This window comes from Hakea prostrata, chromosome 5 (assembly GCF_041222555.1).
Source record: "Hakea prostrata isolate BN-2017 chromosome 5, UWA_Hpros_2, whole genome shotgun sequence".
NCBI classification, from domain to species: domain Eukaryota; kingdom Viridiplantae; phylum Streptophyta; class Magnoliopsida; order Proteales; family Proteaceae; genus Hakea; species Hakea prostrata.
Genome location: NC_142604.1, coordinates 11,199,529 through 11,214,846, shown reverse-complemented (window position 1 = coordinate 11,214,846; position 15,318 = coordinate 11,199,529). Strand labels below are relative to the sequence as shown.

General features: G+C 37.3%; 2 protein-coding genes across 2 annotated transcripts; both read left to right on the top strand.

Annotated features, from left to right (window-relative positions):
• The first annotated feature begins 3,725 nt into the window (after positions 1 to 3,725).
• LOC149015093 (putative amidase At4g34880) lies at positions 3,726 to 6,346 on the top strand. Its single transcript, XM_089156496.1, has 5 exons — positions 3,726 to 4,268; positions 4,979 to 5,193; positions 5,292 to 5,534; positions 5,658 to 5,856; positions 5,987 to 6,346. Exons 1-5 carry the CDS (start codon positions 3,726 to 3,728, stop codon positions 6,344 to 6,346), a joined length of 1,560 nt encoding a protein of 519 aa, XP_089012622.1.
• A 1,600-nt stretch (positions 6,347 to 7,946) lies between these two features.
• LOC149015092 (putative amidase At4g34880) lies at positions 7,947 to 11,021 on the top strand. The gene is made up of 5 exons (XM_089156319.1): positions 7,947 to 8,486; positions 9,750 to 9,964; positions 10,060 to 10,299; positions 10,395 to 10,593; positions 10,662 to 11,021. The coding sequence occupies exons 1-5, from the start codon at positions 7,947 to 7,949 to the stop codon at positions 11,019 to 11,021; spliced, it is 1,554 nt and encodes a 517-aa protein (XP_089012445.1).
• Positions 11,022 to 15,318: the final 4,297 nt, after the last annotated feature.

Genomic DNA, 15,318 nt, shown 5'->3' with positions numbered 1-15,318 from the left:
ATAGAGAGGAATTGTTTTTAATCCGGATGGTTGGATTCTTCTTGATACAAATCCAATTTCAAAATTTTTTTTAATAAATTAACTAAAACAATGGTGTGTCAAATATTTGAATACTTTCATTCAAGCCAAAACAGCAGGATTGCATGAACTAGCCAAAACCAAAAACTTGGACGATAACAAAGACCTATCAATGATAAAAAGAGGGGGATAGACCACCAAGATCTAGAAAGAGAATGCCTACAAACACCCCTAGCAAGAAAATCAGCCCAAATGTTTTGGCTCCTAGGAATATAGTGAAAATTAATATAATTGAAGTCTAAGGTTAATCTAATTATCTCATGAACTAAATTAAAGTTCATCCAATCCAAAGATGATGATAAACCCTACAAAGCTAGCACCGTAGATAAAACAGTCAAAATTGACTTGCACACTCTATATTCTTAAAGAGCGCCCAAGAATAAGAGCATCTTGCACATATTTGAGCTCCCTAATAGAAGCATGAGTGGCTAATCCAGGAGTACATTGAGCTGCAATGAAAATCCCTCTTGTGTCCCAACAATGCAACCTCTTCCACCCTTTTTTGTGTTATAGTCCCAAGATCCGTCCAACAAAATCTGAAAATGGTCAACCTCTAAAACTTGATCTGTAGCTAGATTCACTAGATTACTTCCTCTATGTTTTGAAACCAAAGGGAGAATATTTGCATACGAAAAGGAGAAGTTAGTCATAGTAAATTGATACAAGCCTCTAGACCACGCTATAAAGTGGCATTCCTAGTTTTCCAAATACACCATGCTAGAGCACTCCATAATTGATCAACCTTCTCTTTATCATTACATCCTTTGAATTTAACTTGGATAAAATCCATCCAATCATGAAGATGAAGACCATGGAAATTTGACACATCAATACGCAAAGGAGAGAGTTTCCAACATTCTTGTGCATTAGGGCAAAAAAATAAAGCATGATTGATATTCTCAATTTCATTTCCACAAACAATAACTAAAGCCTCATGAAAAGGGCACCATAAAAAATGTTTTATCTTTTGTAAAGTGAGAATGTATCAAATCTTGTTCCAAAAAAAGGATAAAGTGGAGGAAGAATCAATATTATTTTGTGCATCGGCCCTTGCAAGACATTGAAAATATGCCGATCTAACAATGAATTTCCATTCTTGGTCTTAAGCCAAATCCAAGAGTCCAGGGTGTCATTAGCAAGGATTAGGATGATAAGGATGGCCTCAATCTCAAATAGGGAGATTCTATTTTGATTCTTGCTAATTAATTAAAGAGCTTTTACGCTACTCCCACTATTTTTTGGGTGAAATTAGTGACACCCACTATTATGCTTCACATTACATTGCACCCACTTGAAAAGTTGCAAGTGACCTATAGTTAAGTTTTGTTGTTAAATGACAGGTAAAATTACCTAAATGCCCTTGCCTACATTTAAGTCATTAATAATGATCTGACCCAACCCTTAGATGGTTGAAAAGAGAATCCCTTCACACATATTCTACCTACATATCTCTCTCATTTGCCAAATGTTGTTATGCCAAATAACTTTAACCTCCTCCCCCCCTCCCCTCTTTTTTTTTTTGGGATCTGAGGTTCTTCCAGGCCAACTTGCACGCACCTCGACTACATCCTTAGGGGAGACTTTAACATAATTAATAGGCCGTTCGGAAGGATCAAACCGACAACCTCTCCACTGAGAAGTATGGATCTTACCACTCTCTAGCTCCACAAGTTTTCGAATGCGCCTTCCAATCAGACTAAACGGTGTATTTCTTGGGACACTAGTCACATTTCCATTTCTTCTTGTCGTTTTTTTCACAATAATGCTTTTTAATCCTATAAGATCACCCAGAGCTCTTGATGGATCGTGATGAACACATGGACTTGCTGACGGACCTCATCGTTTGATCGCTGCTGAAGCTTCCACAAAAGGTTATGACCACAGTGGTGGAGCTGCAGATTCTGATTGCGTTGAAATCCTTTGTTGTAGATCTCACAGATGAACCGGTTCGTCGCCAGTAAAGCCTATTTGGTTTCCATTAAAGAGATGTAGGGAGAAGATGGGAGAAGAGAATACTTTCATTCACCTGAGGGTTTGGTAGAATCATTTTAAATGACTTAAATGGAGATAAAGGTATTGAAGTAATTTTATCTGTCATTTAACAACAAAACTTAACTGTGGTTATTTGTAATTTTTTGAATAGATGCCATATAAGTTAGAACATAATAATGAGCGGTCACTAGTTTCATTCAAAAATAATAGATACTGCATAAAAAACTTTGAATTAAATCAAAGACCCATGTGGGACTATGAGGTTGGAATGATTTTCACCTTAGAAATTGATTTGTCCATTCAAATTGGTTCGACTTAGATTATCTCAAAGTGTATATAGCATTTGTATTATATATCTCCTCAAACTTGCCCACAGATTAGAAGAAGGTCAAATACCTTATCCGACAATATTAAGCTTGAAAAGAATTAAAAATTAAGACACTTAGATACTTTGTGATCCGGTGTCTACTTGGAATCTCATATCTAAAGATCTTAGAGAGAAAATAATTTATTCTAACTAGACGACGACCTCCATCTTGCTTTTCATCTTTTCATCAGATGATGAAGGATGGATTTTATCCAGAATTCACCAAAGAAAATTTTCAATTCTACATTTTAAAACTTAAATACAATATAATATGAAATGTCTCATGCTACATGCTAACCATACTTTCTTTCTTTGTTTTTCTTCCCAAACATGCTAATCATACTTTTTTTTGTGCAATTTGCATGCCAAATCAAAACTACACAAAAATAGATAAAATGAGACAACACGAAAGTTTTTCCGTATCCAATTTTAATACATAATATCATAGTTAAGAGGGAAAAAAATGAAGTTTTTTTCATTTTAATGCATTGATAAATTAAAATTAGAGTTATAATCGTAAGAAGTGACGTTTAAGTACGAGTTCGGATGACTTTTCCATTAGGGTATGTGATATACACTTTTTTATCACATAGGTTTACTGGGTTCACTTTTAATTTATTTTGTCAATATTCAGAGATTGGTTTGATTTATTGTGTAGTAGAGAAGAATCAAAAGAACACATACCTCCCCCCCCAAATAGGGAGATGATTCAGATACCTTAAATATGGCATCTTGTTAATTATTGGTGCGTTTGACGTGATGATGCATGTGGTGCTAGCGTTGGATGGACAAAGCCTCATAGACTACATTAAATCTCAGCCGCACAAAAGAATCTTTCAGTTTGAATTAAGGAAAAACTTGTTTATTTGTCCATGCTGTTTTATGCGGCTAAGATTTAATAGAATTCACGTAGCGTCCATCCAATACTAGCCCATAGACACCACCACGTGAGACAAACCTAGCAAGAACTTAAATATGAATTGACAAATACTATCTAATCTTATTTTCTGCATTTTATTTCCAAGTAAGATTTTATATACTCTTTCCTGAATTTGACTTGAGTGTGTTCCTCTACCATAAATTTCTTTTTTTTTTTTTAGATTTATTTTTTCTAATGATCTGATGTAAGTTCAGCATGATTATTACTCACAAGCAGGTCCACTCTCCATAGCTTGATGAAGGAATGGAAATGAATTTAATTTTCTCTGGGTGAAATGAAGCCAAAAGAAGCAAGCTCTTATATATTGGAGTTCTGGGCTCAAACAAGCTCCACCCAGAAAATTCCAATATGGCATCTCACGCTCACCACCCAATTCTTCCCTGTGCATTGTTGCTTGTGATTGTCTGTTCTTCTCTTGGCATCAATGTCTCAGGCGCCTCCAATTTCTCTATCTCAGAGGCAACAGTACCAGAGCTGCAAGCAGCATTCAAGCAGAACATTCTGAACTCTACGACACTTGTTGAATACTATCTCAATCAGATCCTTTCGCTCAATTCAAAGATTCGAGGTATAATTGAGATAAACCCAGATGTTCTTTCATTAGCTCAGATTGCCGACAAGGAAAGATTAGCTGGGGCTCCAAACGCCGGTACTGGTTTGCATGGCATTCCAGTACTGCTCAAGGACAATATAGGCACCCAGGACAAACTCAACACCACTGCCGGCTCTTTTGCACTGCTTGGTTCGGTCGTTCCTCGTGATGCTGGGGTGGCGGCCAAGCTGAGAGCTGCCGGCGCTATCATAATGGGAAAGGCTGCTCTTAGCGAATGGGCTCATTACCGTTCTGCAAATGGACCCAACGGTTGGAGCGCTCGAGGTGGTCAGGCACTGGTAAGTTTATTTACATACTTCAGAAGAGGTAGAATTTGTGAGACGACCCGTTTGATAACTTATTGGTTCTTCATGAAAAACAAAATTAAACGAAAATCATTTGGTAAAATTGTTCCCTTTTTGTGATTTTACAACACAAATTAAAATTTGTAGAAATTTCTATTTTTGAGAAATATTTTTTGCACAACAAAACAAGAATTTGTTGTTGGGTTTTTGGAGAAAAAGTTGAGGGTGCTGGTTTAAATGAAACAATTTAAAAAAATGGGTATTCATGGTATTTGACATACTTAAATATAAGAACTTCGCTAAGACCTTCTCATATTATGATATAACTTATCCATTCGCTGTTTAATTTGTCATTTTTGCTATCTACAACGACAAAGTTCATCTTCATCTTCTGTATCTCTGTTGAAACCCTAACCCTTGTGTTTGCTAACCCTGTTCTTCATTTTGTCTATCTCCAATTATTGTCATAAAATGCTTATTAATTCTGTTTTTGCTTCCAAAAACAAGTTTTATCAAACGCCTATAAAAGTATTTTCAAAAGACAACTCTAGTGTTTCTCAAAATATAAACACATAGTTTGGGTCGGGTCTTTAACTAAAAGCTTTTATATATGCTGATTTGTCTGAGAGGATCTGGATTCATTTCTACCTAGCTGAGTTGTGATGTATCCTTCACACAATAATCTTAGTGTATGCTGAGTGCAGAATCCATATGTAATGTCGGCTAATCCATGTGGGTCAAGCACCGGATCAGCAATATCAGTGGCAACAAATATGGTAGCAGTATCTCTAGGAACAGAAACTGATGGTTCAATCCTCTGCCCTTCCTATTCTAACTCAGTTGTTGGTATTAAACCCACTCTTGGACTCACTAGTCGAGCTGGGGTCGTTCCCATTAGTCCAAGGCAGGACACAGTGGGGTGAGTACTTGGTAATTCTACACCAAATCCGTGAATTTGATGAAAGAAATTAATCTAATATGAATTTTCATAATAACTGTCTTCTGAATGTGAAATAGGCCAATCTGCCGCACAGTTACTGATGCTGCATATGTATTGGATGCAATATCTGGCTATGATCCTTACGACACTGCAACTGCAACTGCAGCAGAGTTTATTCCTCCTGGTGGTTATGCACAGTTCTTGAATGCAAGTGGGCTTAAAGGAAAGAGACTAGGAATTGTGAGAAACCCATTCTTCAACTTCACAAATGCTGCCTCTTACATGACCCAAGCTTTCCAGATGCATTTCCAAACCCTAAGGTACTCAACAAGCATTTCACTTTTCCTTCTTTGAATCCGTTTTTTGTTCTTCTATTTGGTTGGATGACCTAACTTTTATTAATCTTCTTCTGAACTTACTCTCCATAACCCAAAAACAAAAAGCCAATATGGTGCAGTTTTGGTGGACAATCTGCAAATAGCCAACATTAGTGCAATACTGAGTGGAAGTCAAAGTGGTGAATCATATGCATTGTCGACCGAGTTCAAGATCGCCTTGAATGCTTACTTGTCAGGGTTGGTTGCTTCTCCGATTAGAACACTTGCAGATGCAATAGCCTTCAACTATAACTACTCTACACTGGTAGGTCTCATTTGTTGCTTATTTAAAGTTTCGGTACAATTGAAGGATTAAATTAAAAACCCAAGTTCTTAAAATGGAAAGATTGATCTCAAGTAGTTAATCTGACATCTTTTGATGGATTGGGATGCAGGAAATGATTCCACAATATGGTCAATCCATTTTCTTAGCAGCTGAGAACACCACAGGAACCAGCGATCCTTTGTATCAAGCAGCGCTAGCAAATATGCTGAGCTTGACACAAAATGGGTTTGTGAAGCTAATGAATGACAATAATTTGGATGCATTAATCACTCCCAATTCTGGTGTTACTCCCATGCTTGCAATTGGAGGGTTTCCAGGAATTAGTGTTCCAGCAGGTTATGCACCAAATGGGACACCATTTGGTATCTGTTTCAGTGGATTGCAAGGTTATGAGCCAAGGTTGATTGAGATTTCTTATGGCTTTGAGCAAGCGACGAAGATTAGAAAGCCTCCATCATTCCTTGTCTGAGATCTTCCGAACAAGTTTTCTTTAAAATTTTGAATAATGAGTATAATGTAACCTTCAGATATAAGTTACATCAGAGCTTAATTTTATGTAATCGTTCTTTAAGGTTGGAGCAAACAACCCAGCAATCACCAGTAATGGGGTTATTCTCAATGATATGTATGAATATTTGTTTTTCCTTCCCAAACTATTATGATCTCAAATTTTGGGTTTTTTTTTTTCCTAAGTCAAACATAGTTAATCATCTGTTTGAGAAAGGTCGATTTTGTTTTCTTTGGGATAGTACAGATCGAAAAGGAAAAATATTACATATCCATTCGAGTGACTCTAACAAAACATACAGCAATTCTCTCTTAGCAAGAGCTTCAGAGCTATCAACTATACATTCATCTGTTGACATGTAGATGATCTAGACTTGATTGTAAAATCACAGACAATTTCTCGAAGAGTCATCAGTGACTATATTTTCATTTTCCTTATAAAGTCATTGTTAATAAGAAACAGCTTTTTTCTTTAGGAATTTCATTGGTACATTGTTAGATGAAAAGTAACAAGAAGTGAACTAAAATAGATAAAGTACTAATGAAAGGCCATAATTATTTTCAGGATAATAATTCTGGTAGTCCCATAAAATGTCATTTCTATGATACAACCTTTAAGATTGGCATTGAAATGTTGAATGAGACCATACTTACCATCACCACAAATTCATATAAATTAAAATATTTCTTATAGAAGATTTTCAATATATATACATATTGCATGTTAAGCGTTGGAAGCAAAATTACAAAAGAAGGGCCGGTATGGAATTAGGAACAAGAGATACTTGTAATTCATTATATATGTTTAATTTGGATTTCCATCTAAAAATCTAAATATCCTAAGATTATTAGTAATTGGTTTTTGACATTTCAGTCTTGTCTTATTTTAGTTCAGTTATGAAGAAATTAAGTTAGTGTTCATACATGTCAATTATGAGAAGTTGAAAAAAGAGCTTTATCACACAGGGGGAAAGAAAAGAAAGAAGAAAAAAAACCCAAACTTTCTTGAGAATGAGATATTAAAGAAAATGAAAAAACTGACGCATGAAACACCCTATGAAGCAAAACAATGTGTGCCAATTGTTGTGAATCACAAAAGGTCAATTTGAGTACAAGTAGAGTTAAAGATGAAGTGTATAACATGAGTGTTGAAGACAAGGAGCTCCTACTCCAAAACCATGCTTAAAAATAAATACAATTTTGCTTATGAATGCAGCATGGAACCACAAAATTTCCTGAGAATGAGACACTGAATATTATTTAAATGCAAGTATTGACTCTGTAAGACTGCCCAACCCTCTGTAATGAGAAATGTCATTGATATATGTTGACTCAAAGTGGCATGAAATGTGAATGACCTTCTACTAAAAACAACCCATTTGAATTTAAACCAGTTTTGTTGTATCTTTCATTTTGCATATTTGAACTTGTGCCAGTAACTTCCATGCCACAGACAAGCTTACGCAAACAAAACTCATTAGTCAGACTCACAAACACCACAGATGGAGCTGAGCGTATATAATCGACTATGGGGGAAGGCGTTTTCCATATCTGCGTCTGCAATGGCTTCTCACTCTCACCTTCAGCTTGTCCCAAGTGCGTTTTTAATTGTGGGTATCTGTTGTTGTTTTGCCGTCAATGTCACCGGCGCCACCAATTTCTCAATTGCAGAAGCAACCATACCAGAGTTGCAAGCGGCGTTCAAGCAGAACATTCTGAGTTCAAGACAACTCGTTGAGTTCTATCTCTCTCAGGTTGTTCAGATCAACCCACGAATTCGGGGCGTACTTGAGATAAACCCGGATGTGCTCACCCTGGCTGACCAGGCAGATCAAGAACGATTCGCTGGATCTCCCATCTCTGTGTCTGGGTTACATGGCATTCCTATATTGCTCAAGGACAATATGGGTACCAAGGACAAGCTCAATACCACCGCGGGTTCATTTGCACTGCTTGGTTCCGTCGTCCCTCGTGACTCCGGTGTTGCAGCCAAGCTGAGAGCTGCCGGTGCAATCATATTTGGAAAGGCAGCACTTAGCGAGTGGGCTCATCACCGAGGTGGAGCGCCTTCCGGTTGGACTGCTCGGGCTGGCCAGGCACTGGTGAGTCCTGACTCTTGAGTCTAGGGGTGCAAGTTTGGCCCTGAGGGTGCGTTAAGGCCAAGGGCGAACTTGGGATTACTCTTTGGCCCGCCGGGTCTGTCTTGACCGGTCCTTGATTTTTTGCTCTGACCCTAACCCTAATTTTGGCCATGATTCTGGCCCTAATCATGATCCTAATTTTGTCCATGATGCTAGTGCTAATTAGGGTTAGAGCTAGAGACAGGGCCAATTAGAGTGGGAATAGGCTTAGCTTGACCTTGTTGGGCTTAAGGTCAGGAGACAATAATCATTGGTCCTGAATTAGGATCAGGGCACAAATGTGCTTAGGTTAGAATATATAGAGTTAGGCTTAGGATTGCAAAAGCTAGGCCCAACCCAACCCTGTAGCAGCCCTCCTTGAGTCGATGAGTCAATTCCACCCAATCGTGTTCTGGCGTTCTTCCTAATACTTTTGTAATCACTTCAAGCGCTCTCGCCCTTACTTTACTTACTTAAACTTAAGCAATTACTTTTGCGTTTGCTTTTTCATTCTCCGTAAATGGAGGATCCGAGTAAGATTTTGGGTATCAAGAAAACTAAAGAAAAGAATTTGCAAATTTAACGTTGACAAAAGAAATATATTCCCAATTATTCTAGGGAAGGTGGATTTGGATTTTCTCCACCCTTCATCTAACTTTATGTCTCACAACTCATCTAACATAGGCCCTTGGGCCTACCTATTGTCAAGTGGGGTGTGAAACAAAAATTTTGGTGGAGATGTGCACCAATTCAATCTAAACCCAGCCCTATCATAGGGACCTACACCTCTAAACCCAAACCATATCCTGTTAGGGTTCTTCTAAGCCTAATCCTTCCTGATTTACACTCTTCTAAGCTCAACCCTACCCGATTTATACTAATACGATGATGTTAGCATTGTTTTACCTTAACTCAGCCTTGGTTAGTAGCACAAAGGAGATTTGAAATATTGACATCTTAGTTGTGAAGGGCTAGTGTTTGTCAATGAGTTAATTCATCAAAATAATTATTTTAGTATTTGGTTAAATAATTATTCAAACTCAATTTTTATAATTCTATTTTGATAAAATTAACAAAGGTTGAATAGGGCCAAACCACATTTCTACCCAACCCAGCCAGAACCAGATATTTTGTAATCCAAACCCGTCCTTCGAATTAAAATGTCGGGCATAGGGCGGGTTTGGGTCAGTTCGGACAGACATGGTTTTATTGACACATCTAAATTATTGTTTTATACAAGAGCAGAATCCATATGTATTGACGGCTGACCCGCGCGGGTCAAGTACTGGTTCAGCAACATCAGTGGCATCAAATATGGTAGCAGTAGCACTGGGGACAGAGACGGACGGTTCAATCATCGGCCCATCTTACGCTAACTCGGTGGTTGGAATCAAGCCCACACTTGCACTGACTAGCCGATCTGGGATTGTTCCCATCACTCCCAGGCAAGACACGGCTGGGTGAGTTTCTGTGATTTCTTCACCAAATCCACAGTTAAAACCCATTCTTCATGAGAATTTCTAAATTTTAGTTTTGTGGATTCATGGGATAATAGGCCAATTTGCCGCACGGTGACAGATGCAGCATATGTACTAGATGCAATTGCAGGCTATGACCCATACGACACTGCAACAGTAGCTGCATCAGAGTTCATTCCTTCTGGTGGGTATGTGCAGTTCTTGAATCCAAATGGGCTTCAAGGAAAAAGATTGGGAATCGTAAGAAATCCCTTCTTCAACTTCCCCAATAGTTCCTTCTTGGGTCAAGCTTTCCAGAAACATTTCCAAACCCTTAGGTACTATTCATATATTTGATCAATTGTCTTATTACAAGATTTAAGTATTCAAATTGTGATGTTCATCAGTTCTTTATCCTTTTGCATCAAAAAAGCCAAAATGGTGCTACGTTGGTGGACGATTTGCAAATAGCCAACATTAGTATGATATTAAATTCCAGTCAAAGTGGTGAAGCATTTGCAACGTCGACCGAGTTCAAGATCTCCTTGAATAATTACTTGTCGGATTTGGTCTCTTCTCCAATCAGAACACTAGCAGATGCTATAGCCTTCAACCTGAACTACTCTACCTTGGTATGTAGCTCTTATTAAACCATTGATGATCTTCTGTGGTGGTGGGTTAACTGGTTCTGTTTGTGTAGGAAATGATTCAACAATATGGGCAATCCCTATTTTTAGCAGCTGAGAACACCACTGGAACAAGTAATCCTGTATATCAAGCAGCACTAGCAAGTATGAAAAGCTTGACAGAAAATGGGTTTGTGAAGCTAATGACAGATTACAATTTGGATGCGCTAATTACTGTGAATGATACTGTTACTCCTCTGCTAGCAATTGGTGGATTTCCAGGAATTAGTGTTCCAGCAGGGTATGGCCCAAATGGAGCACCATTTGGCATCTGTTTTAGTGGATTGCAAGGTTATGAGCCAAGGTTGATTGAGATTGCTTATGCATTCGAGCAAACTACTAAGATCAGGAAGCCTCCTTCATTCTTAGTATGACCAAAGATCACTGCCTCTGAACTAAGAAAGTATATATGAATTTTATTTTTTTTTTTCCGATTTCAAAGGAGTTCGTGTGGACCAATTCAAAATAGTCTTCAATTATGAGATTTGAAAAAAAATGTGTTGATAACTCAAAAAAGGATTCCTTAATCACAGGCATCTGAAGTCCAGAACAACTAGAACATTCAGTTTTGAATGCCTCTCCTGGGGATATTTCTTTCTTCTTCTTTTTTTGTGAAAATTCCATGGTTTATTAAGAAGATGGGGACTTCTCATTATAACAAGAATCCCATCTAGCCAAACAAAAGAGCTATTGTAACCAACAAAAAATTGTAGACAAAGAGATCTACTCACGGAGGAATTATGAATTTGATCCTTTATCAAAAAACAGGGGAAGTCATTTTTGGAATTTAATTGTAATAAGAGTAGGCTTTTCTTAACTTTCAAAACAGCTTCCAAGATTGAGAAACTCGATCCATTAAGATACGTTGTACCAACTAATCATAACGGCTTGGTTACAAGTGGATGGCGTTCAAAACTTTCTAACCAAATATTCAATTCAGTTCTAAAACAAGAAAGTGTTGATTTGTAATCGAAAACTTCTATACATAGTTTTAGTAGTTTCCTCTTCTGTTATTCCTGGGTACCTGGGCCTATAACAGTATCTTTCGCTTTCTCAGTTTTTCATTGAATTCAGAATTCAGAGAGACAGAAAGATGGCAAAACCTGTTCTATTGGTAGCGTTCTTATTGTTCTTAGCTGAGATGGGTGGTGGCCAAACACAGCATTGGCACAAATGCATGAGAGTGATGAAAGAAGAAGAAGAGAGAAGGTAATTGAAAGAATGCAAAGAAAAACTCTAATTTTGATAAGTTGGTTGTTTAACTGTTGTACAAGATTCGTTTACAATATTCAAATTTGAATTTAAAATTCAAAACTTGAATCCAAAAATTGAATTCAAAAAACAAATTCAAACCATAACAGATCTGTTATGGTCTTTCATTTCCCCTCAAACTCTGCACTGGCAAGTGCAAAAGTTTGTCTCTATGCTTTAAAAAATTTATGATGTTAAGCCATTAGTAAACGCATCTGCAATTTGATCATTTGACCTAACAAAGTGCACTTTTATAGTGTTTTTCTGAACCAAGTCTCGGACAAAATGATAGTCTACTTCTATATGTTTTGTGCAACCATGTAGCACTGGATTTGCAGTCATTTGTGTTACAGACACATTATCACAATAAATGTTCATTCCTCTTGGAAGTTGCACTTGCAAATCACGTAAAACATAAGAGAGCCATATTAACTCAGATGCAGTGATGGCAAAGGATTTGTATTCAGCTTCCGTACTTGATCTAGATATTGTAGGTTGTTTTTTGGAAGACCATGATAATAAATTATCCCCAAGAAAAATGTAAAACCCACTAATTGATCGGCTTGTGTCTGGACATCGTGCCCATTCTGCATCATTGTAAGCAGCTATGAAAGAAACTTGGGTTGGTTTCAAGAGAACACCAGCACCAATAGTATGATTGACATAACGTAAAATACGTTTTGCTGCTTGTAGATGATCTTCTGTGGGAGATTGCATGAACTGACACACTTGATTGACTGCATAGGAGATATCTGGTCTAGTGATCGTCAGATATTGTAAGGCTCCTACTAATTGTCTGTATGGTGTTGGATTAGGTAGGGAATAACATGTTGTTGATGATAACTTTGTTCCAACAGCAATTGGGGTTGTGCATTGCTTTGAAGTCTCTATTCCTGTAGACTTTAATAAATTGATCGAGTATTTACTTTGAGTGAGTAAAAGACAATCTAAACTTCGATTAGCCTCAATTCTCAAGAAGTAATACAAGTGTCCCAAATCTGTCATTGCAAATTCTTTGCTCAAATTTTGAATAACCTCTTGAATTGCAGCTTCATTGGCTCCTATCAATATTATATCATCTACATATAACAACAATATTGTCATTGTACCTTGGGTTTTGTGTGTAAACATGGAAGAATCCGTCACGCTTTGCTTGAAACCTTCTCCTTGTAGGTATGTTTTAATCTATGAAACCAATCTCGTGGAGCTTGCTTGAGACCATAAATTACTTTTTGTAAATGACAAACATGTGTTGGTTTAGATGTGGAAATAAACCCATGTGGTTGTTTCATGTAAACATCTTCTGCTAAGTTGTCATTCAAAAAGGCATTTTTCACATAAAGTTGATGTACTGGCCATGACTTTGATAGTACAACGGTTAATACTGTTTGAATGGTGGCTGGCTTTACAACTGGACTAAATGTTTCATGAAAGTCCACTCCTGCCTGCTAGTTGAACCCCTTGGCAACTAATCATGCCTTGTATCTCTCAATGGAACCATCACTTTTTGTCTTGATCCTGTACACCTACTTACAGCCTACAATATTTATACCTATAGAATAAAGCACCAAGTTCCAAGTCTGACTGTTTATCAAGGCTTTGTATTCTTTTTGCATTGCATCAATCCACTTTGAGTCTTTTGAGGCCGATTGTAGGTTTTAGGTTCAGTTGGGATACTGGAAACAGTGGTAAAAAAGGTTTGAGGTATTGGGTGTCTAATAGTGAGTAAAGAGAGAGGGGTTTTTGGTTTGGCGGAATTGGTTTTACTCCTAGTAATCATAGGATGAGATGGTTGGAGGTTGGTCTATTGTTGGTGGGGATTGATTAACATCTTAGATTGGATTTACCATTGATATGGTTGGTGATGATGTTGTAGGGGTTGTTTGTGATGGTTGGTTGTTTTAAATAGGTGAAGAAGAATGTGAAGTGAGTGGAGGCACATTTGGTGGAGTGTGTGGGATGAAAATAGGAAGAGAAATAAGTTCGACTAGTGGTTTGTTTGATGATTGGTGTAATGGGGGATTTGAAAAGGGAAATTCCTTTTCTTCAAAAATAACATGTCTAGATAAATATACTTTGCCAGTGTCCTTATCTAAGCATCTATAACCCTTGTGATAAAGACCGGAACCAAGAAAGGCACAAGCCTTAGACTTTGGCGATAATTTGTCTTCTCTGTAGGGTGTCAAGTTGGGGTAACAAAGGCAGCAAAAAACTCTCAATAAACAATATCTAGTTTTAAGCCAAACAGTGCTTCATGAGGAGATTTTCCTTGCAATACCGGTGTAGGTAACCGGCTTATTAAATAGAAAGTAGCAGTAAAGGCTTCTAACCAATATTCTTTGGGCATGTGAGTTTGGAATAGAAGGGATAAACCCATCTCTATAATGTGTCTCTGTTTTCTTTCTGAAATTCCATTTTGTTCTGGAGTATGAGGACATAAAATCTTGGATACAATGTCACATTCATCAAGATAGTTTTTAAAAACTCCCCTTGTTAACTCTAAGGCTCCATCACTTTGAAAAAATTTAATAGAAGTAGAAAGCAAGTTTTCAACCATAGTTTTAAAATGCTTGAAATAATGAATTGCATCAGATTTAAATCGCAGAGGATAAAACCAAGTAACTCGATTGAAATCATCAACAAAAATAATATATGAATTGAATCCACTAATTGACAAAGTTTTAGTGGGACCCCACAAATCACAATCAATAAGCTGTAATGGTTGAGTAGTTCGACTAACTGAAATAGAAAATGGTAATTTGTGATGTTTGCCAAGTTTTCAAGCGTCATAAATTTTATTGGATCCAAGTGTTTCAAAGGAATTAAATAAGACATTATTTCTCAAATAAGTAAGTACTGCAGAAGAAGGATGACTAAGCCGGTGATGCCAAATATTAGAAGGAGCTTTATTTCCATAAAGAGCCAAAGGAGGCACAGCATTGGCTGAGAAAGAAGACAATTTATCTTTGAGTACTGGACCCTTCAGTAGAGTGATGCCTAACTCCAAATCCTTAACATAGAAACCCCATGGAAAAAATTCAACAGAACAATTATTGTCAGACGTAAATTGAAAAATGGAAATTAAATTATTTGGCAATTGGGGAACTATTAGTATGTCATTAAGAGATAAATGATTTGAATTATTCTTCAAAGTTGAGGAGCTTATATGAGTTATAGGGAGTTTCTTACCATCACTAACTGAAACCGAGTCTTCTCCTTTGTAAGTGGCAGCTCGATGTAGCATGGCTGGATCAAATGAGATATGGTTGGTAGCACCTGAATCCGAATCCACTTGTGCATCATTATGTGGTATAATGTGTTGGGTATTTTGGGTACCATATAAGCCAGCATAAGGAATGTGAGGTGATGGATTATGATTATTTCGACTTTGGGCATAACGGAAATAGCATCTATTGGCCG

Coding starts and splice junctions, on each gene's coding strand:
- LOC149015093 (XM_089156496.1), top strand. CDS start 3,726: ATGGCATCTCACGCTCACCACCCAATTCTTCCCTGTGCATTGTTGCTT. Junction 5,194..5,291: donor CCAAGGCAGGACACAGTGGG/GTGAGTACTTGG, acceptor AATGTGAAATAG/GCCAATCTGCCGCACAGTTA. Junction 5,857..5,986: donor ACTATAACTACTCTACACTG/GTAGGTCTCATT, acceptor ATTGGGATGCAG/GAAATGATTCCACAATATGG.
- LOC149015092 (XM_089156319.1), top strand. CDS start 7,947: ATGGCTTCTCACTCTCACCTTCAGCTTGTCCCAAGTGCGTTTTTAATT. Junction 10,300..10,394: donor AAACATTTCCAAACCCTTAG/GTACTATTCATA, acceptor GCATCAAAAAAG/CCAAAATGGTGCTACGTTGG. Junction 10,594..10,661: donor ACCTGAACTACTCTACCTTG/GTATGTAGCTCT, acceptor CTGTTTGTGTAG/GAAATGATTCAACAATATGG.